The sequence below is a fragment of the Lycium barbarum genome, chromosome 1 (assembly GCF_019175385.1).
Source record: "Lycium barbarum isolate Lr01 chromosome 1, ASM1917538v2, whole genome shotgun sequence".
NCBI classification, from domain to species: domain Eukaryota; kingdom Viridiplantae; phylum Streptophyta; class Magnoliopsida; order Solanales; family Solanaceae; genus Lycium; species Lycium barbarum.
In genome coordinates this window covers 9,929,613-9,957,056 of record NC_083337.1, presented here as the reverse complement: position 1 = coordinate 9,957,056, position 27,444 = coordinate 9,929,613, and the positions used below count along the sequence as shown (strand labels likewise).

Sequence of the window (27,444 nt, the reverse complement as noted above, 5' to 3'; positions counted from 1 at the left end):
GAAGAAAAAATATACAATTATCACAACGAATCATTTCAGTATAAAGATAAAATTTGCAATTTGCAGATAAAATCTCTCTGATACTAAGGTTCATTGATATTTTTTAGTTTTTAGTTTATTGTTATTAAAATATTGAAGAAATGCCGACAAGATTTGATACTGCTTCGTCTCTTAGTAACAACTTCTATATTAAAAACGTGAAGAAAGTACATTGAAATAAGGCACTGTCTGATCATATTTTAAATGGAATTTTAGTTATCGTAATTGATGAAGCTTCCACGAATGGGATTTTAATTGTAATCCTTATTGTTTTATTATTTTTATGATATTTTGGGCCCGCTATATGTGGATTGAAATTGTGGTTGAGTACTTCATACTTAATTTATCTGCATTTATTTGACCATACATATTCACACTTTTGCCAAAAAAGAAGGATATAAATAGGTGTAATGGACTGATATATACACTCACACCTCTCTCTAACAACATTCTTATGTCACATTACTAAAAGTCTAATAACTAAGTTGTTTCGTAACCGATTTTTAATGTTATATTTTACCTCTCTATAACAATTTTTTACGTATAACAACAACCATCTTTGTAATATTACGCTCTTTGTAAAATTATCGCTTTATAACAACGATCTTCTTTTTCGGTAATATAATAATTAACCATCTTTATAGAAATAGTATTTTTAGAGATTTTGAGCAAATACTTTGATACTTTAATACTTTAATATACTACTTGTGACAATAAATATTATATTAATATATATTTTCATTATTAAAAGATTTCTCTTCTTTATACAAAGTGTAATTAAACTTAGAAATATATATATATATATATATATATATATATATATATATATATATATATATTTTTTACTCATAACATCCAAATATTATTTAAATGTCAAATGTTATTATAGATATATAACAGTCATTCACTCTAACAAACTCGGAACCAACCATGTTGTAATAGAGGGGTTTGATTGTACACCTATAAAAAGAAGGTATAAATAGGTGTACATATTAGTTGCATCAAAAGAAAATGCAGTTTGACAAATGATGCACAAAAAGAAAAGGAATGGCATGATTTGATACATTTCACAAACTCTTGTAGTAAATGGGCCTTGGCATAGAGGATAACAAACCACTATTTTACCACTTAAGCCCAAATTCATACTATTGAGTGGCCTATGGAAACTGGGTCATTTGCACTTTTGGCCCTACTTTGTGTATCACTTTTTTTTCTTTCGAGAGGAATATTTTTTGCGGGGCATAAGTTTATATTTTCACATTATAATATCTCATAAATTATGCTGGGCCCTTAAAGAACTTATGTTCTGCTAGGCATAAGTTCGATTTTGAAGGCCAAAAATTAAAGACCAGCCCGTTTGAAGGGAAAACCGTGCAATTTCTTCATGGAAATGACTTCAGAGATGTGGGGGAAGTGCACAGATAGCTGCTTGGTCCTTGGAGGGCCACTGTTTAAGCAATAGCCGAAATTTATAAAGTATTTATATTTAGCTGTTTTGTCCTTGGAGGACCACTCTTTTATCAATAGTCGAAATCATAAAGTGTTTAATATTTAACCACTTTGTTCTTGGAGTGCCTCTATCTAAGCTAGGTGAAAGTTATAAAGTGTTTAACATTTAACCGCTTCAAATCTGTAGGACTGAAGTTATAATCCAGTTATGAAGTTTCAAACTTCAAACATATAGGTTTGACATTTCAAATTTCACATATTCGGGCTTGCCATAGCATAATGTATATTTTAAAGGGGAAAATTAACATATACATACAAGTCTAAATAGTATTGGCATAAAAAATAAAAATAAAAAATAGTATTGGCATCCTTTTGACCCAAATTTTATTTAGCAAAAGAAAATCTAACAATATTGTCATTAGCTAGGTAGCCAAAAACGTTTTAAGCCGGTGCAATATTAGGGATACAAATGGTTTTCTGAAATTCCGCAAAGAGATTCCCACATTACTTGTGACTCATGAGTTGTGATTCTCATTGGCCTTTATTAATATAATTTCTTACTTTTGCATTCACTATTTATTTCCCATTTCCACACATTTATAATGGTAATCATTATGAACAGTCTTCTTCTCTTAATTTTGCTAATTTGGTTTTAAAAATGTTTGTACTGTGCCATATCCGTATCCTTTATTACAATATATAAAGGTTGAAAATGACTTTTCCACTACTAATAATATGTATACATTTTATACATATATATACATATTACACATATAACATGTATACATATACATATGTAAATGACTTTTACATGTATACACGTATACATATTTTACATATATCATAATATACCTATGACATATGTATACATATTATTGTATACTGATTATTGCAATAAATATATATATATATATATGTGTGTGTGTGTGTGGGGGGGGGGGGGGGGGGGGGGTGGGGGGGGGATATATTTTGTCTAAATGTTCAAATACAATGCTTAGTTATATTATAAATGAAGAGATTTTGGGAGATAAATTTTTAGAAAGAGAGAGAGAGAGAGTTTGGAAGATTTGAACTTTTTTTAAGGGACAGTTAAAGGGTTATGCAGTACAAAAGTTATAGCCTAAAACTTGGAAGATGGCTATCCGATAGGCCCGTTAACCGGGTTAATCGGAACCGAACCGGTAACCAGTTAGGGAACCGGCCGGTTTCCGGTTAAAAAATCAGAACCGCTTAACCGGTTCCGGTTCCGGTTTACCGGTTTGAAATCTCAAACCGGAACCGGTCCGGTTCAAAGTGGTTAAAACCTTTTTTTTTTGTATTATATATATATATATATATATATATATATATATTATAGTATTTATTAGTATATTGTAGGTATATTTACATATGTTATACAAGTTTATAATTAAAGTTTAAATATTTACTGACTAACAGGCTAACAGCAAGTCAGCAATACAGAATAGTGCTTTTCGTATACATATATATGTATAACTTATATATACTTATATATATGTATAACTTAATCTATATATACTTATATATATGTACTATATATACTTATATATATGTACTATATACTATATATATACTATATATACTTATATATATGTACTATATACTATATATATACTATATATACTTATATATATGTACTATATAGTATATATATACTATATATATGTATAACTTAATATATATATATATATATATATATATATTCTTAATATATTTTAGTTATTTTTCAAGTATATAGCTTTCTAATTTTTAATTTAAGTGGATGTATATTATAAGTATATTCTTAGTATATTTTAGGTATATTCCTAACTTAATAAAAGTAAAAATATGAACACAAGTAAATAGAAGAAAGCTCAATGAGCCATATATTTTATTCATTATTGGATAACATTTATTTGCAAGTTGTATTTTTTCTTAACTTGCAAATAATACATAAGTTGTACAAAAATAGTAGAATAATAAAATCACCAATTTTGAACCATTTCGTTAATTTCCCCCACATCATATTCGGTCATGGAAATATCTTCAAAGTCTTCCATTTGGTCCGGTCCACTAGCTATCAAATCTTCAATTTCTTCCTCTTCGCCTTCCTCCGCTTCTGAGTTTTGGTTGCGTCGCTCCGATCTAATCCAATCGCGAATGCACACTAGTACTTGCAAGCTAAAGCCGGATAATGAATGTCTATGGTCTCCAATTTGCTGTCTTCCTTGGCTAAATGCACTCTCCGAAGCCACGGTTGATACTTGAACCGTAAGGATATCTCGAGCCATTCTTGAAAGTACCGAATAACTTGCCTTGTACTTCTTCCACCATGCTAAGACGTCCAACTCATCCAGTTCCTTGATATCCACATTTGGCTGCATCAAATAAAAGTTATATTCATCAAAGTTTGCAGTAGAAGAAGAAGTTGGCTGTGAATGTAAAACTTTTAAACCCGACAAGCCCTTTTTGCTACTATGAGAAGTAGTAGGACGTGGAGCAACGGGTGTAGCACGTTCTTCCAAACTAGAATAATGAGTAAAAACTTTTCTAAACTCATCATCAATAGCGAGTTCGGCTTCAACTACAGATGGTTGAACTCCCTCTTCAATTTCTAAAAATGTATAAATTTGACTAACCAAATTTTTAGTATAAGACACTTTTAGACAAGGATTTAAAAGAGAACCCAATATAAATAAATTTGAGATGGGAAAAAAATACTTCTTAAATTTGATTATCATTTCAAAAATATCCACTTGATAACCGGGTTTATATTTATACTTTTGTAAAACTCTAGTTATTTCCGCTAAGTATGCTAAAATTCCGGTTACCGTGAGATAGAATTGTCTAGAAAAAGCAAGAGTTGCATTATAAAAAATTTCTAAGAGGTCAACACATTCTTTAACATCTTCCCAATGCATAAAAGTTAATCAATCCTCACTATTAATATTATATTTGTTGTGAACTTGTTCTACGGGAATCCTATACTCATATGTTTGTAGTAGCATAATGTAAGTGTAGTTCCACCTAGTCTCAATTTCTACTTGAATTTTCTTAGGTCTAAGGTTATTTTCCACACAAGCATTCTTAAATCTCTAATTCTTCCCCTATTAGCATTACAAAAAAGAAACGTAACCGCATCTCTAACTTTTTGAACAGAATCTTCAAAATGCACAAGACCATCTTTAACAATTAAGTTTAAAATGTGACAACTACATCTTACATGAAAAATATTTCTTAGCGGAGGGTTTAGTTCTCTTTTTATAAGACCTATCGCCTTTGTATTATTAGAAGCATTATCTAAAGCAATACAACGTGTTTTTCTATAAATGTTAAAAAATCTCATAATAGTAGACATTGAATCGGCTAAAATTTTTCCATCGTGACGACCTTTTCCTTCATCATATAAAAAAGCTATAATTCTTTTTTGCATAACCTAGTTGTCATCAACCCAATGACATGTAATAGCAAAAAAATCTAAATGGTTAATACTAAGACCCAAATCAGCGGTAAGACAAACATTACAATTTAAAGAATTAAATACATGGCGCAAATAAAATCTATATTTTTTTAAACAAATCTATAACATCGGCTCTACAAGTACTTCTAGGAATACCCTCAAATAACGGATTATAACAACGTTGAATGTAAGTAACAAACCCCAAACCCGAGGGAAAGGAAAATGGTAAACAATCATAAGCTACCATTTTAGCTATTTCTATGCGCTCTTTTTTCTTGTCATACTTAAAATTTCTACCGGTTCGTGGGTCTATCGTCATTTGAATCCCCCCCCCCCCCCCCCCCCCCAACATTTGAACCCGTTTGATCTCCCCAAACATCCATATGTTTGGTTCTCATATGAGCATTTAGTGTACCCGTTCCACCATCCTTACCAGTTCCTTGCTTAAAACTAAATACTTGTCCACATAAGGTACATGTAGCTGATTGATTTTCCCTATTCTTAGTCATAAATTTCCAAACTTTAGCTGTTGGCTTACGAGTTCTAGACGGGTTGTCTTGTGTATGTGATTGGGCAGGACATGTATCTCCTATGGGATTTTCGGGGGGTTGTGTTTCATCATCATCATCATCTAAGTCTTCATTAAAAGTGTCGGTAAAATGTTGTTGCATTGGCTCATGACCTAAAAATGGATTATTTTCACCAACATCAATACCTAAATTAGGTGTTTCTTCCACAAATGTTTCCTCATTAAGCCTACCCCTACCACTACTACTACCGGCACCACGTCTTAATCTCTTTGACATTATTAAATAGAATTAATTTAAATCACAATCAAATAAATCACAAGAAAATAAATTACAACAAATTAAATTGCTAGAATTAAATTGCGTAAATTAAATTGCAAAAAATAAATTGCTAGAATTAAATTGCGAAAAATAAAGATAGAGTTGGAACGAAGGTACCAAATTGCCGGATTAATTTCCAACAAAGTGAAGGCGGCTAGAATTGCAAATCCACCAAAGCTACTTCGGATTGTTGCAAAATCACCAGCTCCACCAACAATATTATAATTGCAAAATTAATAATTGAAAGTTGAAACTATAATAAGACTTTGTGGCTAATTATTGCAAAGTGACTATAATTGAGAGATTGAGAATTTGAGATTTGAGAGAAAGATAAAGAAGAGTGAATTGAAATGAAAATGAATAAGGGTTTATATAGGGGTGGGGGATGGGTTAAAGTGTTAAAAAAATAATTTAGGGGCCAAAAATTAATAAAATGACCGTTTGGCAACGACCATTTTTGCAAATGGACCGTTGCCACGGTCCATTAACGGACAGGTCTGGCCCAACGGCTATTTTTTTTTTATTTCACCGGTTAAACCGGTTTAACCGGTCCGGTTCCGGTTTTACCGGTTTAATCGGTTCCGATTTCAAAAATATCGAAACCGGACCGGTAACCTTTTAAACGGTTAACCGGTCCGGTTACCGGTTTTAACCGAACCGGTTGACGGGTCTACTATCCGATGCCATATTTTTATATTATTGGTTTTTTATGCCATTTATGATCCATGGTTGACACACTGTGCCAATTCCCCTATTTGGGAATTTGAAGTTGACATATCAAATTAATTCAAACTTCAGATGCATGACTTTTCAAAAGCCACTAGAAAAAGTAGCGCTTATTTACGAGCCAAATCGACAAGCTGTCGCTATATCTGACCCTATTTTTGACATTATCACGTTTATCTTACATAATGCATCATAATCAAAAGGTCAGATTTTCAATAAATGCTTCTGAAAAAAAAGAACTATGTATCACATTCTCAACTAGAAATAAGAAACAATTGGAGCCGTATGTAAATGAGTGACATTAAATAGAAATGGCCATAAAGTCCATGGTCGGCCCTGCCATTTTAATATCAGCTCGTTGACGAATTTCTAGCTTATATGTATGCAGTAGGCTACTTGGTGATTCAGTGTAACAATTACTTTAATAATTTTGTGAGCGTTTGGACATAAAAAATGTAAAATTTAAAGGAAAAAAAAGTTGAAAAACGAAATTTGAAAATTGGAGTTGAGTTTGGATATGAATACAACTTGGAAAAATATTGAATTTTTCAGTGTGATTTGAAGTAAAAAAAAGAAGTGAAAACAAGTTTTTTTGAATTCAGGAATAAAGTTACAACAACACAACATGCCCAATGTAATCCCACAAAGTGGGGACTGGAGAGGGTAGAATGTACGCAGATCTTACCTCTATCTTGAAAAGCTGAGAGGTTGTTTCAGATACACCCTTGGCTCAAGAAAAGACAATTCAAAACAGTTGAATTCAGAGAATTTGGAACAATTCTATATCCAAATATGATTTTGGAATACAGTTTCAAAAAAAAATGAAAGTTATCCATGACCAAACAGGCCTTATCATTTTTCAAGATGAGAGGGCCTCATGTGCTTCCTTGTCTCAAACTTGAAAAAGAAAGGGAAAATGGTCAAATATACCCCTATACTTTAGTTTATTAGCTAATTTTGCCCTCCGTTAGTCAAAGTAGGCAAATATACCCCTACCGTTAGCAAAGTTTCAAAAATATCCCTCATTTCTAACATATTTCCATATAAACAAGTCTAGTCATGAAATTGGGTGACATGGACGCCACATGGCATTTAACTTATTCTATGTGGTGCCTACATGACAACTTTTTAAAAAACAATCTAGAAAATTGTTTTTTTTTTAAAACAAATCTGAAAAAATGGCTTTTATTAAAAATATGAAACTTTTTTGTTTTAATAAAACCAGCTTTTTAAAAATATATTCTCAAAAATTGGATATTTTAGTTAAAAAAATCTGTAAAATGATTTTTTTTAAATCTGAAAAAACTCTAAAGTATTTTTTTTTTAAAGTTTCCTGTTTTTTTTTTAAACTCTGGATTAATTTTAAAAAATCTGAAAAACTGATTTAAAAAAGAATCATTTTCCAGATTTTTTAATAAAAAATCCAATTTTACAAAATATTTTTTTAAGAAGCGGGTTTTATAAAATAAAAATAAAATTTAATTTTTTAATAAAAGCCATTTTTTACAGATTTTTTTTTAGCAAAATTAATTTTCCAGATTGTTTTTTAAAAAATTACCAGGTGAGCACCACATAGAATAAGTTAAATGTCATGTGGCGTCCATGTCACTCAATTCCAATGCTTAGACTTGTTTATGTGGAAATATGTTAAAAATGAGGGGTATTTTTGAAACTTTGCTAACGGTAGGGGTATATTTGGCCCCAACTTGTAACGGGAGGGGTATATTTGACTAACGGAGGGCAAAGTTAGCCAATAACTAAAGTAAATGGGTATATTTGACCCTTTTCCCAAAAAGAAATTAAGAAGCAAAGAGCAGAGGCGTTTTTGTTCACACCAAAAATTGTCCAAATTTGCTAATGCACAATACGAAATCTAGTTCATAATATAACTTGCCTATGGAAGGACACAGATTAAAAATTGTCAAATTATATTAGGACCCTAAAAAAAAAAGGCAGGCCAGTGTACTGAGCTCCCGCTATGCGCGGGGTCCGGGGAAGGACCGGACTACAAGGGTCTATTGCACATAGTCTTACCTTGCATTTCTTCAAGAGAATGTTTCCACAATTAAAGAAAAAGGCATGTGCACTATAGAAGAGAAATATTTTGAACTATATTAAGACTCTATTTTTCTTAGTTTATTTTGATTCCTTGAAACCTCCCAAATTCTTGTTTGTCCTTTTGCTTTAAATGATCAATACAAAGTTTGGTTGTTACAAAATCATCAATATTGTCGTTTGTCACATTTTTTATCCATTCATACATTGTTGTTAATAAATTGTCTCGTATTTGTACCTGTCAATGCACGGAACTTCAACATGAAATGAGTGAGCTCCACATATCCAAATTCTTCAATAAAAAGAAAGGTCCAAATTTACCCCTTAACTTTCGAGTATGATTTAAAAACTATCCTCAACTTGGAGCTCCTTTGGAGATCAAGGAAAAAATAAACTTTTTTCCAGGGACAGGGATAATATTAGGCTAAATTATAGCAAATGACAAAATTTCTCAGTTTTAAGTGATACATCAACTAATTCAACTCTTCTCCCTTGTCCAAATGGAGATTTTGGGTTCATCGTATTCTCCTATATTGGGCATTGTGCATCTGTGGTACCAAAGGCCTATGATTCATTTTCTGACCAATTGACAATCTACAATTGAGGATGACAACCACTAGGTAAAATGATTTTCTAAATTCTTTTAATAAGATTTTGTTGTTTGAATATTTGATAAAAATAATTTCTACCAAATAGTACTAATAGGTAATAAATCACACCTTTAAAAGGTAATCACATCCCATGACTAGCTAGTTTGTTCCATACTACTTTACATGTATCACATTCCTTTTAATAACTAAAAATATTAATATTTCAAGACTTATTTTCACCTTTCGCATCTCACTATTGTCAACCAAGACAATTACCAATTCTCTTTATATATCATACTAATCCTCTTTATCATATATCACTGCCCTCTACTCATTATTCCCCCACTACTAATTAATTAACTCATTAATTAGTGTAATTTGATGAATTATACCTAAGGTTATAATTAAAAATTATTAAAATTTGCTAGAAGCAATATGGTTATCATCAAGCCTATATATTTGAAGGGAGGCAAATTAGTATGCAGATTTTCTAGCAAATGTACGACACAAGCATGAATCTGAGACCACATGCTCCTAGATCTGAATGACATAATGCAATTAGAAACGTTCTAAAGGCTGACCTAAGTTGGGTTCACTAAACAAGCCATTCCGGATGGGTACAAGGTCAATGACAACTGCTCTAGCTTTCCGCCCACTCCACAACCCTACATCACACCTCTTAAAAATTTGAGTGACTCTCAAAAGGTCGTATACACTTACAACATACTCCAAAAGACTTGTTGCAGGAAAAAGATCAGGTTATGCATGTGATGACATAAGAAACTTTTAAAAAGCTTGAGGTCTACTAAAAATTTCCAGCAGAGTCCTTGTTGGCTAATGACAGATTTTGGAATAATATATTTAGTGAAACTTTGAGAAGCAAAACAACAAAAATGGAAGAGACATGCACATGCATCTTTAACGTGTAAACACTAAACTTGCAGTCAAATATTTAGTGAATCAGCAGCCTTCATTTACTTATGTCCACTGCTCATTTACGTACGAGTTGTTGTGCTCATAAATACTACTCCTAATTGTATTCATTGCACTTCCAAAAGCAACCTAATTCAAATGAAGTTAGAGAATATTCAACAGAATAATTCGCCCTAATCTTAATCAGTTAGAGTTTTTATAAAATAAAAAAAATAATCAGAAAATTAATTGGAGTTCATTAAATTAAATTTGTAATCTATTAGTCAAATTTAGAACTCTAGAGATTGAGCCACACACATGATCAGTTTGAGGTCTGTTCCCATACACAAAATAAAATGTTGATAATCTAATTCTAAGCTTGTTTGGACAGATGAATAAAACAGAAAACATATTTTGGTATAACTATAAAATAAAAACATGTTTTTTGGCTTTAAAAAAAATAAAATAAATAAAGCTCCAAAAACTATAAATAATTCCCTCAAAACATGCAGCTTCAAAATCATTTCCCTGATAAATTATTATAAAAGAATCATGAAGCCACATCTGAATAGATAAACTTTTATGTTTATGGTTAGACTTATTAATTCCGTCACTAATAACTATTATTAAAGTTGATAAGTTAAAACAGTGCTATTTTAGGGAAGGCTTTTTCCCATCAAGTCGTGTTGCAATCTTCAAACTTCAACGTACATCCTCCCATTTCCTACATGCTAAATTTGTACATCCACTCTATTCATGACACTTTTCATTCCAAAAAGATCTAGCATGGTCCAATATAATTATATATCCACAAGCACCCAACACACCAAACTCGGCCACTTTAAACAGCTCTGTGCACTCTAAACTTTGAAAGGTATAAATTCTTTATTTCATCACATTAAATTCACTTATTAATAATAAGTAAAATCTTTATATTAATCCTTATATGGTAATATGAAAAATAAAAGAATAATTTGTTATAACCAACTAGCTAGAATGATGATATTTTCCACTATTAATGTATATAATTTAAATTCGATAATATATTTAACTTTTATTCGGTATAAGAAGTTTAATGCTACATATCAAACAAAAAAAAAATTTATATATAACTGATCATAATAAGTGAAATAAATTATCTGAAAATAAGAGAGATAACGTTATACAAGTTAATTCCACATATTTTACAAATAATTACGCTATCGATTCACTGCAAAGACGACTATTATGCCTCAGTACCAAACAAGTCAAGATTGACTAATTACACTGTCAGTTTATACATTAGGTGGAGTTAGAGTTCTAGTTACAGGTTCAGCAAAATCAAGTAGTTTTGCCAAAATTATGTATTAGTAGTAAAAAATTTATTTCATATGTATAAATAGTATATCCAGAACTCATGTACTCCAAGTTCTGAATCCGATAATTTATAAGTGTAACCTAATTTGTATCCTACACAACTGATACTAATTGCGTGAGGCTTCTCTTTGCTTCACATATTAATGGACCCAAATCTTATACTTTTGAATTCACAAACAATGGATCTACTAACTTTTGAAACAAAAAGAAATTTTACACAACTTATAACAAAACAATTAATATCAGTTGTCTCAAACACAAAATAAAAAAAAGATAATTCAATAGATAGACATATGGAATCTTTGACACCTTAGAACACATACTAGGATCACACACTTAAAAACACAGTGGGACTATAGATATCCATAATCTACCTATTGTAGTGTAATAATTGCAGCCAACCAACTTGTCAAGGTCTCATACAATACATGTACCCCCATTCAACTGCCATCCACTTGTAATTACTCTTACAACATAAATGCTTTTCCCTCCACTATCTCCACTTAGCTTTAAATAATTATCCCCCTTTTTCCTCTCAATAAAAACTTCCCAAACTTGCTCATCCGCCCTTTATCCCTTAAAAAAAAATGAAGAATTCAAAAGCTCTCATCTACACTCTCTTAACTTTCTTGTTCATCACAATTTCCTTAACTTTCACTACTCAAAGTGACAATAATAATGGTGGTGGATTTGGATTTGTGCCTGGTGGTGGATTCAATATCCCTGGATTTGGGCCTGGTGGTAGTGGAGGATATGGTGGTGGATTTGGAGGCCCAACAGGAGGACATGCTAAAGGTGGTATCATAAGGCCAACTGTTGTTTGCAAAGATAAAGGTCCATGTTTTGGTAAAAAATTAAAGTGTCCATCAAAGTGTTTCAAGTCATTTAGTAGAGCTGGAAAAGGTTATGGTTATGGTGGTGGGAGTGGTGGATGTACCATGGATTGCAAGAAGAAATGTGTTGCATATTGTTAATTTAATATATACGAATATGGCCTTAGCCAAGTAAGTACTAATATATTATTTATATTATGTTGGAGCTTCTTTTTGGAAGTTGATGGTGGTGTTTTGGATTTGAATGAGTTTTGTGAAAACTCTTATGTATGCAGCTAAGTTCTGCAGTTATAATATAGTATAGTATAGTAGAATTAATGATGAGATATGTCTTTGTTTGGAAGTATTACTGTTATGTTTTGTTGAGTTCTTCACATCACCCAATTTAGGAATAAAAAGGTATTTAAATGGTATTGTGTAATTTTCGTTTTATGATCGGTTAGCTTTTAAGGTTGAGCTAGATCATATTTCAATTTTTTATATGGTAGTGAGTAATCTCTGGTATTTGTACTATGATCATGATACCAGAGACAACCTCAGTCCAATTTTTTTTTTTTTTTTTTGGTTTATCTAATGTTTGATCGCCATATTATATATGAGTAATTCATGCTTTAATTGGCAGCCGTGTGAAATTGTTGAGTTTCCACGTTGGCTGGTTAAGATGTTGGCTATGTAAGGATGAAGAGGTCTCTTTATATGGTATTAAGTAATTTTACTAACTTTTAAAATTAAATTAGATTCAGGGTCCATTTCTTATTATTCTCTTTGCATCCTAAATGAGTTCTCCTCTGCATACCTGGGAGCTGACGTTGAATTTTGAATAGAAAACTTTAAGTGGTAAAAAAAAAGTATAATGTTATTTACTTAGTTATACTTTTAACAAAGTATTTTTTTTCTAATTATTTTAATATTTTTAAATGAAGTGGTCAAATAATGCACTACAAAACGAGCCATTTGTCAAGAAATAGATGAAGTGCACATCACTTGTCAAGGAAACGCATGATTTTCGTTTCTTAATATGCGCAACAAAGAAATTTGAGTTGGAACTTTAACATATTAGTTATGTGTGTTTGTGAGCAGTTTACACATGGTTTAATTACTTTAATGTCATAAAAACCATATATTTATTAAGTTTTCTTTTATAGTTTACTAACTTCTGAAACTAATCCAAATATGAAAAGTATATCTTCAAAATGCGAAGGTTATTTGGTTAGCGCAATAAGGGATAATAATCCCAATATAAAATGGGGATTACTTTATCAACGCTTTTAGTTCTCATGATTAATTAAATACTAGTGTACTTACCCGCGCTATGCGCAATCATAAATAATTTCAATATACTTAAATCTTTACCTATTATATTTCTGTTTCATATTTCTCTTAATTTAAACAAATTTTTTAACAAAAAAAAAAAGAAAAGAAAAGTGAGAAATGTCGAATTTTAAATAGAAAAGTGAGAAATGTTGAATTTTAAACATAAAATGGGAGAGAAAGAGTGCCACAAAGCTTAACAATCGATAGTGTTACATTTAAAACAAATTACAACAATGTTTTTCCATAATCTAAAATGCATGTTTGCCTTTTTCACCATCGAGTAAATTTTTAAACAAATTTATTTTCGAGATAACCGCTTCATTTATGAGAAAACTACTGTTATATTTTGAGAATTTGCTCCTTAACTATTTCACATCATAGTAACTCCCTTTTACTCCTCATCTCGTTAGACAATAATGTATCAATTATATTGTATTTATATTTATTCTTCGTATTCTATTTCCACTTAGCATGGAACCATTACTATGTCTATAATGATGAATCCCAATAAATAACGTAGAACATGATTAAATTTGTAATTAGAAACATTGGGAAAAGATATGTGTAGTCTTTTGTCATTAGTTGTAGACTTGCATTTATCTTGTGATTTGTCTTCTTTCTTCTCATGATTTTTCATTATGGTTGTCCCCAAAATAGCCATTTTTCGTTGTTATTTTACATTCATCTCGCGAGAAAGAATATTTGTTACCTATATTATTGGACCATCAAATATTAGCACAAAGGATTACAGATTCTCACTTTTAATATCCAAAACAAATATGTAATATATAATGAAATGAAGAAGAGAAAACAAAACTCTATAATTCTCCTCACAAGTGTAACTTACATAGATGAAATATTAGGAAAAAATAAAAAACATTCTCTAGCATGTATAAAAAACGCTTTTACTCATGAAGAATAAAATAAAAATCAGAGAAAAGGTAAAAAGGAAAGGAGAAAGAAGTATTAAAGCAGAATTTAAATTTCTAAGATAACAAATATGAATAATTAAAGAGATTACTTACCTAGGAGTCGCATTATACTAATTATTTTCTCTTAGTCAATCGTTATACTAATTCACATTATTCTCGTCTCGACGCCTTACATTATTCATTTCAATTTTTTTTCATTATTTATCATCCTATTTTATCTTTAAACACTCCTTTATATATTAATTTGACCAAACATTTCAAAGACTTCAAAATATAGTCATCGAAAACTCCTATATGTGTGTAGGCCTTTTATGAGCTATTAGCAGGTAACCAATTCACTAACCATCCTTCATAATTTTAAAAATGAACATACTTGAGAAGAAAACATACTTGTTGAAGCAATTCAAGATAGGTATTTACCCATTGAGAGCATTCACAAATATTAGAATATGACAACTGGTTATCTTAGGAAAGAAACGGTTGTAAATTTAATAGTAAGGACTTTTGGCCTTATTTTTCGTTTGTTTTGAAAGGATATAACTTTTGGACTTGTAACTTAATTCAAATGAAAAAATTGTAAAAAATAGAGTCAATTCCTGGTCACTGGGACTTGTCATATATAGGTAGGTGAATTGATTTTTTTTTTTTTTGTTATAAGTAAATAAAGGTGTATTAATCTGTGAATCCTAGCTAAAAGATCTACAAAGGAAGTGTTATATATCATAGTTTCAAAAAGTGAATAAAAAAATGTTGAATAAAATATATAAAAGAATACCTCAACCATTTTGTTAAATATATATTTGTACAATCCTTTCTCCTCCCCCTAAAACAAATCAATCCATTCATAGATGCTTGTTGTTGTAGAGTTCTTCCATGAAAGTATCTATGCAAAAAAAAAAAAGATACTAACAGTGAAAGAAAAAAAGCAAAAAGAGTTTGAAAGACAACTCTCTGAGAAAGGAAAAAGAAACTCACCATAATCTTTATCTGAAATCTCAATTCAACACGCACAATCTAATTCTCATTTACCTTCAACTCAACACCAAATCTGTCATGAAAATATTGTTTAATGGTGAAAGAAGTGAATACGGTGAATTGATAATGGTGAAGGTGTTGCGGTATTTAGCGGTTCATTGAAGAAATTTTGAAATTGATTTTGACTATGGCTACAAGAATGAAGAAGACGGTGTTTGATTGTGGTTAGGGTCTTGCCATGGTTATGTTTGCAAAGGGAAATGAAGACAAAATGATAAAGGAGTATTATTCCCATATGGACTTCTGCACATATCTTCACATTTGGGCCTGATTTGGGCTACACGAATTGACCAAAGCAGATCAGATGGAAATGGAAGAATAGAGGCCCAAAGTTAGAATATACCACAGCTGTACATATACAATGTCATCATTATATTCCTTGTAATTATTCCTAGTTTGTTAGAGAGTTAGTAAATAGAAAATAGCCAAGTGTCATTTCTGTTGTAGAGGAAATGCCTTCATACTTGTATAAATATAGGACCATGTACAGATTAACATCATCAATCAAAAGCAAGAAAAATTTATTTACATTGTTCTTCATTTATTTCTACATGGTATCAAAGAAGGCGTAAACATCTGCTCTTTCAGTTTTTTTCTTTTTCTTGTTTTCTTGCTTTACATCTCTTGTTTGCTAGCTTTACATATTTCTGCTATGTCTAATTTAAATGCAAATGAAAGCAATGAAGTAACAGCAGAAACCATCTTAGTTGGTGATGCTGCTACTTCTGCTGGAACTACTACAAAAAATGTAGTTGATTCTAGTCATCCTTTATATATACATCCCTCGGATTATCCAGGGATGAGTCTTGTTTCCACTGTGTTTGATGGAAGAGGATATGGTGGTTGGAGAAGAGCAGTCATCATAGCTCTTTCAGCCAAGAACAAGCTGGGATTTACTGATGGATCTCTAGCTGTTCCCATTTCTGATCCAGCTCTTGTGAAGGCTTTGATCAGATGTAATGACATGGTTTTGTCATGGCATCTTAATTCACTCTCCAAGGAGATAGCAGAAAGTGTCTTGTACTCAGTCAGTGCCAAAAGCCTTTGGAAAGACCTGGAAGATAGATTTGGGCAGGCATCTGGTGCTAAACTGTTTCAATTGCAAAAAGAGCTTAGTGTTGTTATTCAAGGAAATACTAGCATTTCAACTTATTTCACTAAAATGAAAAGTTTATGGGATGAATTAGATGCTTTAAACACCTTTTCCAGTTGCACTTGTGACCGTATCTGTGGTGCGAAAAAGAAAAGTGTAAAAGCTCATGAAGATGAAAGGCTACTCCAGTTCCTAAGGGGACTAAATGACACATTCATAGGGGTTAGGAGTAATATTCTCATGTCTTCTTCCTTACCCAGTATTGGTCAAGCATATTCCCTTATTGTTCAAGATGAAAAATAAAGAGAAATTCATGCTAATCCCATATATCCAAGAGACTCAGCAGCTTTAATGAGTAACACTTCAACAATGAGAAGGTTTAATAACTACAAGGGACAAAAGAACAATTATGATGCTAAGAAAAACTCTCTATTTTGTAACTATTGCAAGAAAACAGGACATACTATTGACAAGTGCTATAGGCTGAATGGTTTTCCAGAGGATTTTAAGTTCAACAAACCAAAGAAATATCAAGGAGTAGCACAGTCTAATAATGCTCTTGCTTCAGTAGAGGGTAGCCAGCATGAAGATGACATAAGTTCAGAAATGAAGTCTCTAAGTCAGGAAAATATTTCACAGCTTCTACAACTTCTGCAGAAAATGAACCAGAATGGTGCAGGGCCATCAAATGTTTCTGCAAATTTAAGTTGTGCTGGTATGGTTAAGTTCTTCAATACTTTTGCTTGTCTTTTACATAGTAACAGTGACTCTTGGATACTAGATAGTGGAGCAACTGGGCATATGACATTTGATGAAAGTTTCTTTTGATCTATTAAACCCCTTCCTAAACCCATTATGGTAAATCTGCCTAATTCACAACAAGTAAAAGTTACTCATTCAGGATCTGTTTCTCTCTTATCTGATCTAATCTTACACAATGTTCTCTTTATACCCTCTTTTAGGTTCAATCTGCTATCTGTGCACAAGTTGTGCAGACAACTTCAATCATATTTGCTTTTCACTCCTAACACTTGTTTTATGTTGCAGGGCCCTTCAATGAAGAGCCCTCTGGTTCTTGGTAGGCAACAAGGAGGTCTATATATTCTGAAGCAGAGTCAGCCAGCAGTTTCTACAAAGAGTTTACCACAAAACACCCCTGATAGCCTATCTTTTAATTCAGCTCATGTATTTACTTCCTATTTTAGTTTCTTTGATTCCAATGTAAAAGAAAAGTTGTGGCATTATAGACTTGGCCACATGCCTTTGAGTAATATGAAGAAAATTGTTTCAGATTGTGTTTCTTCTCCTTGCAAATTCCCCTCTCCTTGTGTTATTTATCCTATGGCTAGACAAGCTAAATTACCTTTTCCTACAAGTACAATTTCCACTGAAGCTAAATTTGAGTTAATACATGTAGATATATAGGGACCATATAAAACAATCACCCATGATGGTTTTAAGTATTTTGTGACAATTGTTGCTGCTTTTAGCAGAGCCACCTGGACCCATTTAATCAATACAAAGTCCAATGCCTTTTCTGTTATCCAATCTTTTCTTTCAATGGTAGAAACACAATTCAACTCTAAAGTTAAAATCATAAGATATGATAATGCATTTGAGTTAGGTAGTGGAAAATTACAATCAGATTTTCTTCTTTCAAAAGGAATAATTCATCAAACTACCTGTGTTTCTACTCCACAACAAAATGGAGTTGTGGAAAGAAAGCACAAGCATTTGTTAGAAACATCAAGAGCCTTACTATATCAGTCCCATTTGCCTATTGCCTACTGGGGGGAATGCTTGTTGACAGCAACCCATCTTATAAACAGATATCCTTCCAGAATACTCAACTATAAAACACCTTTTGAACTTTTATTTCACACTAAACCTTCTTACTCTAACCTCAAGTGTTTTGGGTGCTTATGTTTTGTTTCTACCTCACCTACTCATAGAACTAAGTTTGATCCCAGAGCTTTACCTTGTGTATTTATGGGTTATCCCTATGGGAAGAAAGACTATAAAGTTTTGAATCTTAAAACCAAAAGAATTCAAGTTTCAAGAGATGTTGTTTTTCATGAGGAGTGCTTTCCTTTTTATTCACCCAGTTCCCAACCTAACAATATTTTTTATCCTACACCGACTAATGTTTATCCAAATCTTCCCTCTGACTCTACTGATCCTTTTACTGATTCCTTTCATTGTAAATTTCCCTCTAGCACAGATATAAACTCTAATTCTGATTGTTCTGCAAATGATGATCCTTCCTCCATTTCACCTTGTCAAGATCTTTCTTTTAGCAAGAATGACAATTCTAGTCCTTCTCCCTCTTTTCCCCATCCTACTGAAGTTCTGTCACCTTCCACTACTCCATCTCCCATTATTCCTGATCCTCCTTCAAAACCTATCATCCAAACCATTCTTAGACCAACATCTAGAGCTCATAAGAGGCCAACTTACTTAGATGATTACATTTGCAATGCCTTACAACTTACATATGTTAGTACCAATTGTTTTCTTAGTCCTGTCACCCCTGAATCCTTTTCTTTTAACAGTTTGTCTTCTAAAAATCAGATAATGCTCAATTCTATTTCTAGTATACAAGAACCTGTTAATTATGTTCATGCAGCACATCATCCTGGATGGCAGGAAGCTATGGATAAGGAAATTGCAGCACCAGAATTGAACAAGACATGGGAAGTTGTTGTCTTGCCTACTGGTAAAAAGGCTCTACTATCTAAGTGGGTTTATAAAGTAAAGCAGCATTCTAATGGAAGCATTGAGAGACATAAAGCTAGACTGGTTATGAGGGGAGATATACAAAAAGAGGGTGTGGATTACAATGAGACATTTTCACCAGTGGTGAAAATGACAACTATCAGGTGTATTTTGGCTACTGCTCTTAAGAAAGGCTGGGGACTCTTCCAATTAGATGTAAATAATGCCTTTTTGCATGGTGAGCTTGATGAGGAGGTTTACATGAAGTTTCCACATGGAACCTCTCATCCATCACCAAACCATGTCTGTTTGCTGAAAAAGTCCCTTTATGGACTTAAACAAGCATCTAGACAATGGTATTCTAAGCTCACATCAGCTCTTAATTTTAAAGGTTTTAAATATTCACTCAATTATTATTCTTTATTTGTCAAAAAGGCAGATAATTCTATCTCTATTGTGGCAGTCTATGTGGATGACATACTATTGACAGGCAACAATGAATCTGAATTACACGCTTTTAAAATTTTTCTAGATGAAGAGTTCAAGATTAAGGATCTTGGTTACCTACATTTTTTCCTTGGTATGGAAGTTGTTCGAGAACCTCAAGGGTAGATTGTTACACCTCGGAACTTTGGGTTGCTGAGCGGTGAATGGGCTAACGTAAGTTAAGGTGTACATGATGTCCCTACAAGTAAGAAGGGATGCTTAATGATTCTAATTAAGATTCCAAAGAAGTTAGAGGCAAGGGAGAAGAGTTCGTCAAATAAAACTTCACTGCCGTTCTGCGAAAGGGGGGTTCGACGGTCGTTCTTTGTACCGTCGGACGGGCCGACGATTCGTCGATTGTGCCGTAGAATCGAGTTAGCGCGAAGACCATTCGACAATCAGATCGACGCTCCATCGATCAGTTCGACGGACCGTCCTTCTCATCGTAGAATGAAAGGAAACGAAAGGTTGCTCACTGGAAATTTAACGACTTCGACGATCAGATCGACGCTCCGTCGATCGTACCGTATATCTGGTCGGGACAGATTTGGTTCATTAAATAAAGGATCCAAGTTTCATTTCATTTCATTTCTATATCACACCCCTTCTCTCTAAAACATCTCTCTACATTTATTCCACAAGAATTCAATAAGTATTGGTGATCAACAACATAAACTAAGTGAATCAAGTGAGAGGAAACCCATTAAAGATCATTCAAGTCAAGAAATCTCATTAGAGATGAACTAGGGTTTTTGCTCAAGTGAAGTATTACCACCCAAGGCTTGTTCTTACAACATCTAAGGTAAGATTTATGGTATTTACATGTTGTTTAAGGTATTTGAAGGTTGAAACACTTGGATTGTAGAAGGATATAGAAAATGGGTCATGAATGTGGAATAGTGCCATTTTGAGTAATAGCTTGAATTGAGTCATGATTCTTGATGTGTTGTGATATGAATATGCTATAAATGATGTTAAGAACATGGGATAGGCAATGTATATGAATGAACGTAGTCGTGTGTTATGACCATGGATATGGGTGATTGGAAGTAAATTGAGAAATATAGATAATGTGGATGAATAAAGACTATTGTTATGATATCGTGAATGTGTTATTGACGTTTGGGAGTTGATATATGATATGGAGGAATGCCGTATAAATAAAGGAGTTGCTGTCCAATTTTCTCTAGCTTTAGACATGTATGCTAGCCATCGATTTCCAATGATAGTGTGACTTTAATGAAGGTAGAAACGTGAGCGTTGAAGGAGAACGTGCAAGTGGTAGAATAGTTGAACGAAAAAGTATGTAAGGCTAACCCTTCTTTCATAAGGCATGGTTCTTTGGCCAATCATCTAAATCTTCTATAAGTCTATGATATCCTTCAAATGATTCTATCCTTCGAGCTATTAAGCTCATGATTCTCGATATGCTACGATTGTACTAAGTTCCTCATATGACGAGTAAGCCTATAAAGATAGATGTAGTGAATGACGATAATAGTGAGAATGATAAGGATGACGACTATAATGGTAATAGCGATGACGATAATGATGACGATGATGATAGTGATGATAATAGTAAAGATGCTTATGAGCTAGTATGTATATGTATCTATGTATGACTATTATGGAACCCCGAGCTTATAAGGCCGGGTAGAATATGTATATAATTATGTAACGCGCGCACACCTCTGCAGATGATACGAATATAACCCTGAAGCCTTGGTAGGGCCAGGTAGATGTAACCCTGAAGCCTTGGTAGGGCCAGGTATGTGTAACCTTGAGCCTTGGTTGGCCAAGTATGTATGAAACACCGAACCTCGTGGTCGGGCATGCTATGTAAATGCTCTGTATATGATATGGTTATGTATATGATATAAGTATGTTTATGATATGATATGAATACGAATAAGGATACGTATATGAACACGAGTACGAATGTGAAACGGATACGGATGTATGTACACAACCTCGCATTAGAAATGAAAGTCCCTATGACAAGCAAGTAAGTGCTTATGACGATGATTCTACTATCTCCCTTCTTATGTTATTTCTCATGTTGCTTATTATGCTCCTATATTGATATTGATCATGCTTTACATACTCAGTACATTCTTCGTACTGACGTCCTTTTGTTTGTGGACGCTGCGTCATGCCCACATGTGGCCAGGGAGACAGACTTGATCCATAGCTACATTCTCAGGGACTACATAGCGGAGCTCTATTTCATTAAGAGCTATAGCTTTTGGTATTGATTCTTTTGTGTATATATTTATGGGCATAGCGGGGTCCTGTCCCGCCTATATGATATGACATACTCTCCTTAGAGGCTCATAGACATGTGTATATAGCAGATGTGCCCTGTCGGCCTATATTTTTTATATCATTTTGTTAGCCTCATTGGCTTATGTATATTGATATGGCATAGATGCCAATGATGATATAAAGGTATTGTTGTCCAATGGGACTAGTACGATTGATGAATAGGAATGTACGATTTAATATGTGGCTCACCTAGATGTAAGTGTAAAGGTACGCTAAGGGGTGCCCGGGTGGGATAGCACTGGGTGCCCGTCGCGGCCCTCCGGTTGGGTCGTGACATTGATCCTCTCTCAAAGAAAATTCACTCTAGATTTGCTCCAAGAGGTTGACTCACTTCATATTTCTCCAGTATTTGCACCACTGGATCCTACAATAAAATTAGTTGCTCAGGAAGGTGTTCCTATCAAAGATCCAACCTTTTATCGACATTTATTAGGTAAGCTCAATTACCTTACTCATACGAGGCCTGATCTCTCCTTCACAGTCCAGCATCTCAGTCAATACATGCAGGACCCTCGAGAGCCTCATTTGACTGCTGCTTTGAGAGTGTTGCGGTATTTGCTGAAGGACCCAGGACTTCTATTTTTTATTTCCGCTACTTCTTGTTTCAAATTAATGGCTTTTTGCGACTCCAATTGGGGAACCTGTCAAAATACCGAAAATTCGTCAGTGGTTACTACTCTTCTCTTGGATTTTCTCCTATTTCATGGAAATCTAAAAAGAAAACTTCTATATCCCTTAGTTCCGCAGAAGCAGAGTATAGATCTATGAGACGGGTCGTTGCTGAGCTTACCTGGTTAGTGCGATTGTTCGATGACCTTGCAATCCCCATTTCATTGCCAGTTCCATTACACTCCGACAATATCACAGCCATTCACATCGCGAAAAACCCTGTTTTCCATGAACGAACGAAGCACGTCGAAATAGACTGCCATTTCGTTCGTCAGCAATATCTTGCAGGTTTAATTTCACTATCCTATGTTAGATCTTCATCACAACTCGCTGATTTATTCACCAAATCACTCACGGGTCCCGTTCATCACAATCTTTTGGGAAAGTTGGGTGTTTGTTCCTCCCCTCCAACTTGAGGGGGGTGTTGCGGTATTTGGCGGTTCATTGAAGAAATTTTGAAATTGATTTTGACTATGGCTACAAGAATGAAGAAAACGGTGTTTGATTGTGGTTAGGGTTTTCCCATGGTTATGTTTGCAAAGGGAAATAAAGACAAAATGGTAAAGGAGTATTATTCCCATATGGACTTCTGCACATATCTTCACGTTTGGGCCTGATTTGGGCTACACGAATTAACCAAAGCAGATCAGATGGAAATGGAAGAATAAAGGCCCAAAGTTAGAATATACCACAGTTGTACATATACAATGTCATCATTATATTCCTTGTAATTATTCTTAGTTTGTTAGAGAGTGAGCAAATAGAAAATAGCCAAGTGTCATTTCTGTTGTAGAGGAAATGCCTTCATACTTGTATAAATATAGGACCATGTACAGATTAACATCATCAACCAAAAGCAAGAAAATTTTATTTACATTGTTCTTCATTTATTTCTGCAGAAGGCAGTGGATGTCTTGACATGAAAAGATCTATCAAGGAAGTGTTATTTGATAATATTAAAAGAAGGAGAAGCAAATGCAAAACTCAAAAAGGAAAATAAAAGGAAATATGAACAAACCACAAGTTAGTTAATTAGGCTTAAACGTCCATGGAAGGCATCTAAAACAAAAACATATAAATTTGAAGAATTATAACAGCATATACGCACACAAGGTAAAGAAATTTAAGAAAAATACAACCAATTGAGACTTAAAGGATTTTTCCTGCATTAATACAGAATAGTGCAAGAAGAAATATGTCTCTAAATAGATTGGTTAGTGATAAATGGTAACTGCCATATTAGTCTCAGAATACTATTTTTAGAGAAAGAAGTTGATAATTTAATTTAACATGATCAGAAAGAACATTAACAAAAATGAAAATATATGTTTTGGTGAGTGTTGCAATGAAAATGAAAAAAAAAATCATGAAGTTTAAGAGAAACAAACCGTGGGAAGACATAATCCTCTCAAAGGAGAGAAATTCCCCTCAACTATTTCATGTTATACTCACATTTGCCTCAATTTCATGTTTACTGCAATGCCACCTCTAATTTGAATAAAATGATTTTTTTTTGGGCAACAAAATCTTACACAACCTCAATTTATAGGATTACAATACCAAATGATATCATGAACATGGCTATTAATTATTTAGGGGTTATGGAATAAAAAGTTGTGGAAATAATGAAAATAAAGACCATTAAATTTTTACATTGAAGAATATCAATGAACTAGACGGTCTATGCCCGTGCTGCGCACGGGCCCAACACTTTACATTATAATGCATTTATGTGTATGTAGTTGTCTTTGAATATATATATATATATATATATATATATATATATATATATATATATATATATATAATTATAGTTTGTGCTCCGTATCTAAAAATTTATTATATTAATGTTTGTTACGAATACAAAATCGACAAATTTATTAATATTTTTTAAAAGAGAAGACTTGTTTAAAAGGAAACTATTTTTCTCTCTTTGAGATAAAACAATAGCAATATTTAAGCATCAGTTGATACTTTCAATTTTAATTCAATTAATTTAAAGGTGTAAAATACTTATTATTTTTTATCTCATTTTACTTGTCATGTTGTTTTTTGCATGATTTTTTAAGAAAACGTCGATTAGAATTATAATTTGAGTAATTTAGATTTTTTTTTTACGACATTAATCTCTTTTCACATTTATTAGAGTAGGAATAAAAATAAAAAAGTAATTAAATTCTATGTTATTTTAAAGTATAAATATTTTAAGTATATTTATTTTACCGAACATAACAAATAAATGACATAGCGGAATAACAAATATAACAGTTTAATATCTAGATTAGATCTCAGGCTAATATAAAAAAAAAACTGTATGGTTTGACTACTTAACTTTTTGAAGAAAAATAATTTTATTTGCTCCTACTAATGGATTGATACGCATGTGACAATGAATCCGCCATTATTGACTTAATGAGATACTTTGGAAATTACATGAATATTGTTTGATTTTTTAATATGGAGTGCGCTTTTTTTTTTGACATTATTGATTTGCACTATTTTTATGCATATATATATATATATATATACACACACACACTATGTTCAAAACACGATTAATATAACATTGTAGTTTGTACTCCGTATCTAAAACTTTAGTATATTAGTGTTAACTACGAATACAAAGTTTGCACTTTTTTTTCACATTATTATTTTTTAATATGGTGTTCACTTTTTTTTTTTTGATATTGTTTGCTTTTATTAATATGGCGTCCACCTTTTTTTTTTACAGTGAGTTTGGAGATGGTGGGTCCCATTTTTTTATTTTTTTTATATTGCTTGATGTTGTTTAGTATGAGTTCCAACCTTTATGGGATGCACTTTTTTTGGGACATTATTAGTTTGTACTATTTTATGCATATAATATACATACATATACTATGTTCAAAATACGATTAATATAACATTGTAGTTTGTGCTCCGTATCTAAAACTTTATTATATTAGTGTTTGCTATGAATACAAAGCCAACACTTTTTTTTAACATTATATATTTTTAATATGGGGTTCACTTTTTTTTTTTGATATTGCTTGATTTTGATAATATAGGGTCCACTTTTTTTTCCCATGAGTTTGGAGATGGTGAGTTCCACTTTTTTCTTCCTTTTTTTTATTGCTCGGTGTTATTTAGTATGGAGCCCACTCCTTTTTTTTTAAGGACAACGGACGACGAAGCATGGGTCTAAACCCATGCTTTATATAGTTTTTTTAAATTTTATTTTTTATAGGTCTTTGACATATATATACATCTTAAGGAGAAATATTTACGAAACGTGACGATAGTTTATATTTACAAAACATAACATTACAAATCCTATACAAAACATGCTTTATTTTTTTATTTTTTTTATTTTTTTTAAAATATTTAAAAAAATATATTTTTTAAATATTTTTTTAATTTTTAATTTTTTTTTTTTTAAATTAATATTTTTTTCGCTCACAAACTTATGTATGAAAGTTGTATGAAATGTGTATATCTCGCTCAAGACTTAAAAAGTTTGCTAAAAATTTAGTCTATGAAAACGGTATGAAATGTGTATATCTCGTTCAAGGCTTAAAAACTTCGCTCAAAATTGTTTGTATAAAAACAATATGAAATTTGTATCTTGCTCATGTCTTAAAATTTCGCTCACATTACCGTATATAAAATTCATGTTAAGTTTCTGTAAAATTAATACGACTACAATAACATTGTATACAACTTTGATACAATATTCAAGACTTAAAATAATCGCTCAAATTTTTATGTATGAAATGTGTATATCTTGCTCAAGGCTTAAAAAGTTCGCTCAAATTTTATGTATGAAGAACGTATGGAATGTGTATATCTTGATCAAGGCTTAAACATTACGCTCAAAATTTTATGCATGACAATAGTATGAAATGTGTATATCTCCCTCAAGACTTAGAATTTCATTCACATTTTTTGTATATAAAAGTTCATATTAGGTTTCTGAAAAATTAATATAACTACAATAACATTGTAACAATTTTCATACAATATTCAAGGCTTAAAGTTTTCGCTCAAAATTTTGTATATGAAAATTATATTAAAAATTTCGCCCACACATACATATTTCGTACATTTCTCATACAACTTTCATACACAGAAATTTAAGGTAATTTTTTAAGCCTTTGAGAAAAAAAAATTTAAAAAATATATATGTCATGTTTCGTAATATATCGTTATGTTTTGTAAATAAGGAAAACTATCGTTACGTTTCGTAAATATTTCTCCTTAACATGTATATATACGTAGTTTTCCCTTTTTTATATTGTTTGGTGTTGTTTAGTATGGAGCCCACCCTTTTGAACATTATTTGTTTGCATTATTTTTATGCATATAATATATATATATACACACACATGGGATACTATATTCAAAACACGATTAATATAACATTGTAGTTTATGCTCCGTATATTATTGTTTGCTACGAAAACGCACGTGGCAATGAATCTATCATTATTGACTTAATGAGATACTTTGAAAATTACATAAATATTGTTTGATTTTTTAATTTGGAGGCAATTTTTTTAACATTATTAATTTGTACTATTTTTTTAATATTAATTATTGTGTAATACATGCGGGGCTCATAACTTTTTTTGA

At 32.1% G+C, this 27,444-nt stretch overlaps 2 protein-coding genes and 1 long non-coding RNA gene across 3 annotated transcripts; 2 read left to right on the top strand and 1 right to left on the bottom strand.

Annotated features, from left to right (window-relative positions):
- The first annotated feature begins 11,938 nt into the window (after positions 1-11,938).
- Positions 11,939-12,686, top strand: LOC132631603 (glycine-rich cell wall structural protein-like). The gene has a single exon (XM_060347231.1). The coding sequence runs from the start codon at positions 12,020-12,022 to the stop codon at positions 12,404-12,406; it is 387 nt and encodes a 128-aa protein (XP_060203214.1). The 5' UTR covers positions 11,939-12,019; the 3' UTR covers positions 12,407-12,686.
- A 23-nt stretch (positions 12,687-12,709) lies between these two features.
- LOC132631612 (uncharacterized) lies at positions 12,710-16,055 on the bottom strand. The gene is made up of 2 exons (XR_009578917.1): positions 15,487-16,055; positions 12,710-15,394 (listed from the first exon to the last, which is right to left on the bottom strand). It is a non-coding gene; the product is annotated as an uncharacterized LOC132631612 (long non-coding RNA).
- A 143-nt stretch (positions 16,056-16,198) lies between these two features.
- LOC132609347 (uncharacterized) lies at positions 16,199-16,942 on the top strand. Its single transcript, XM_060323284.1, has one exon. The coding sequence runs from the start codon at positions 16,199-16,201 to the stop codon at positions 16,940-16,942; it is 744 nt and encodes a 247-aa protein (XP_060179267.1).
- Positions 16,943-27,444: the final 10,502 nt, after the last annotated feature.

Excerpts from the sequence above, each read along its gene's own strand:
- LOC132631603 (XM_060347231.1), top strand. The coding sequence starts at position 12,020 with ATGAAGAATTCAAAAGCTCTCATCTACACTCTCTTAACTTTCTTGTTC.
- LOC132609347 (XM_060323284.1), top strand. The coding sequence starts at position 16,199 with ATGTCTAATTTAAATGCAAATGAAAGCAATGAAGTAACAGCAGAAACC.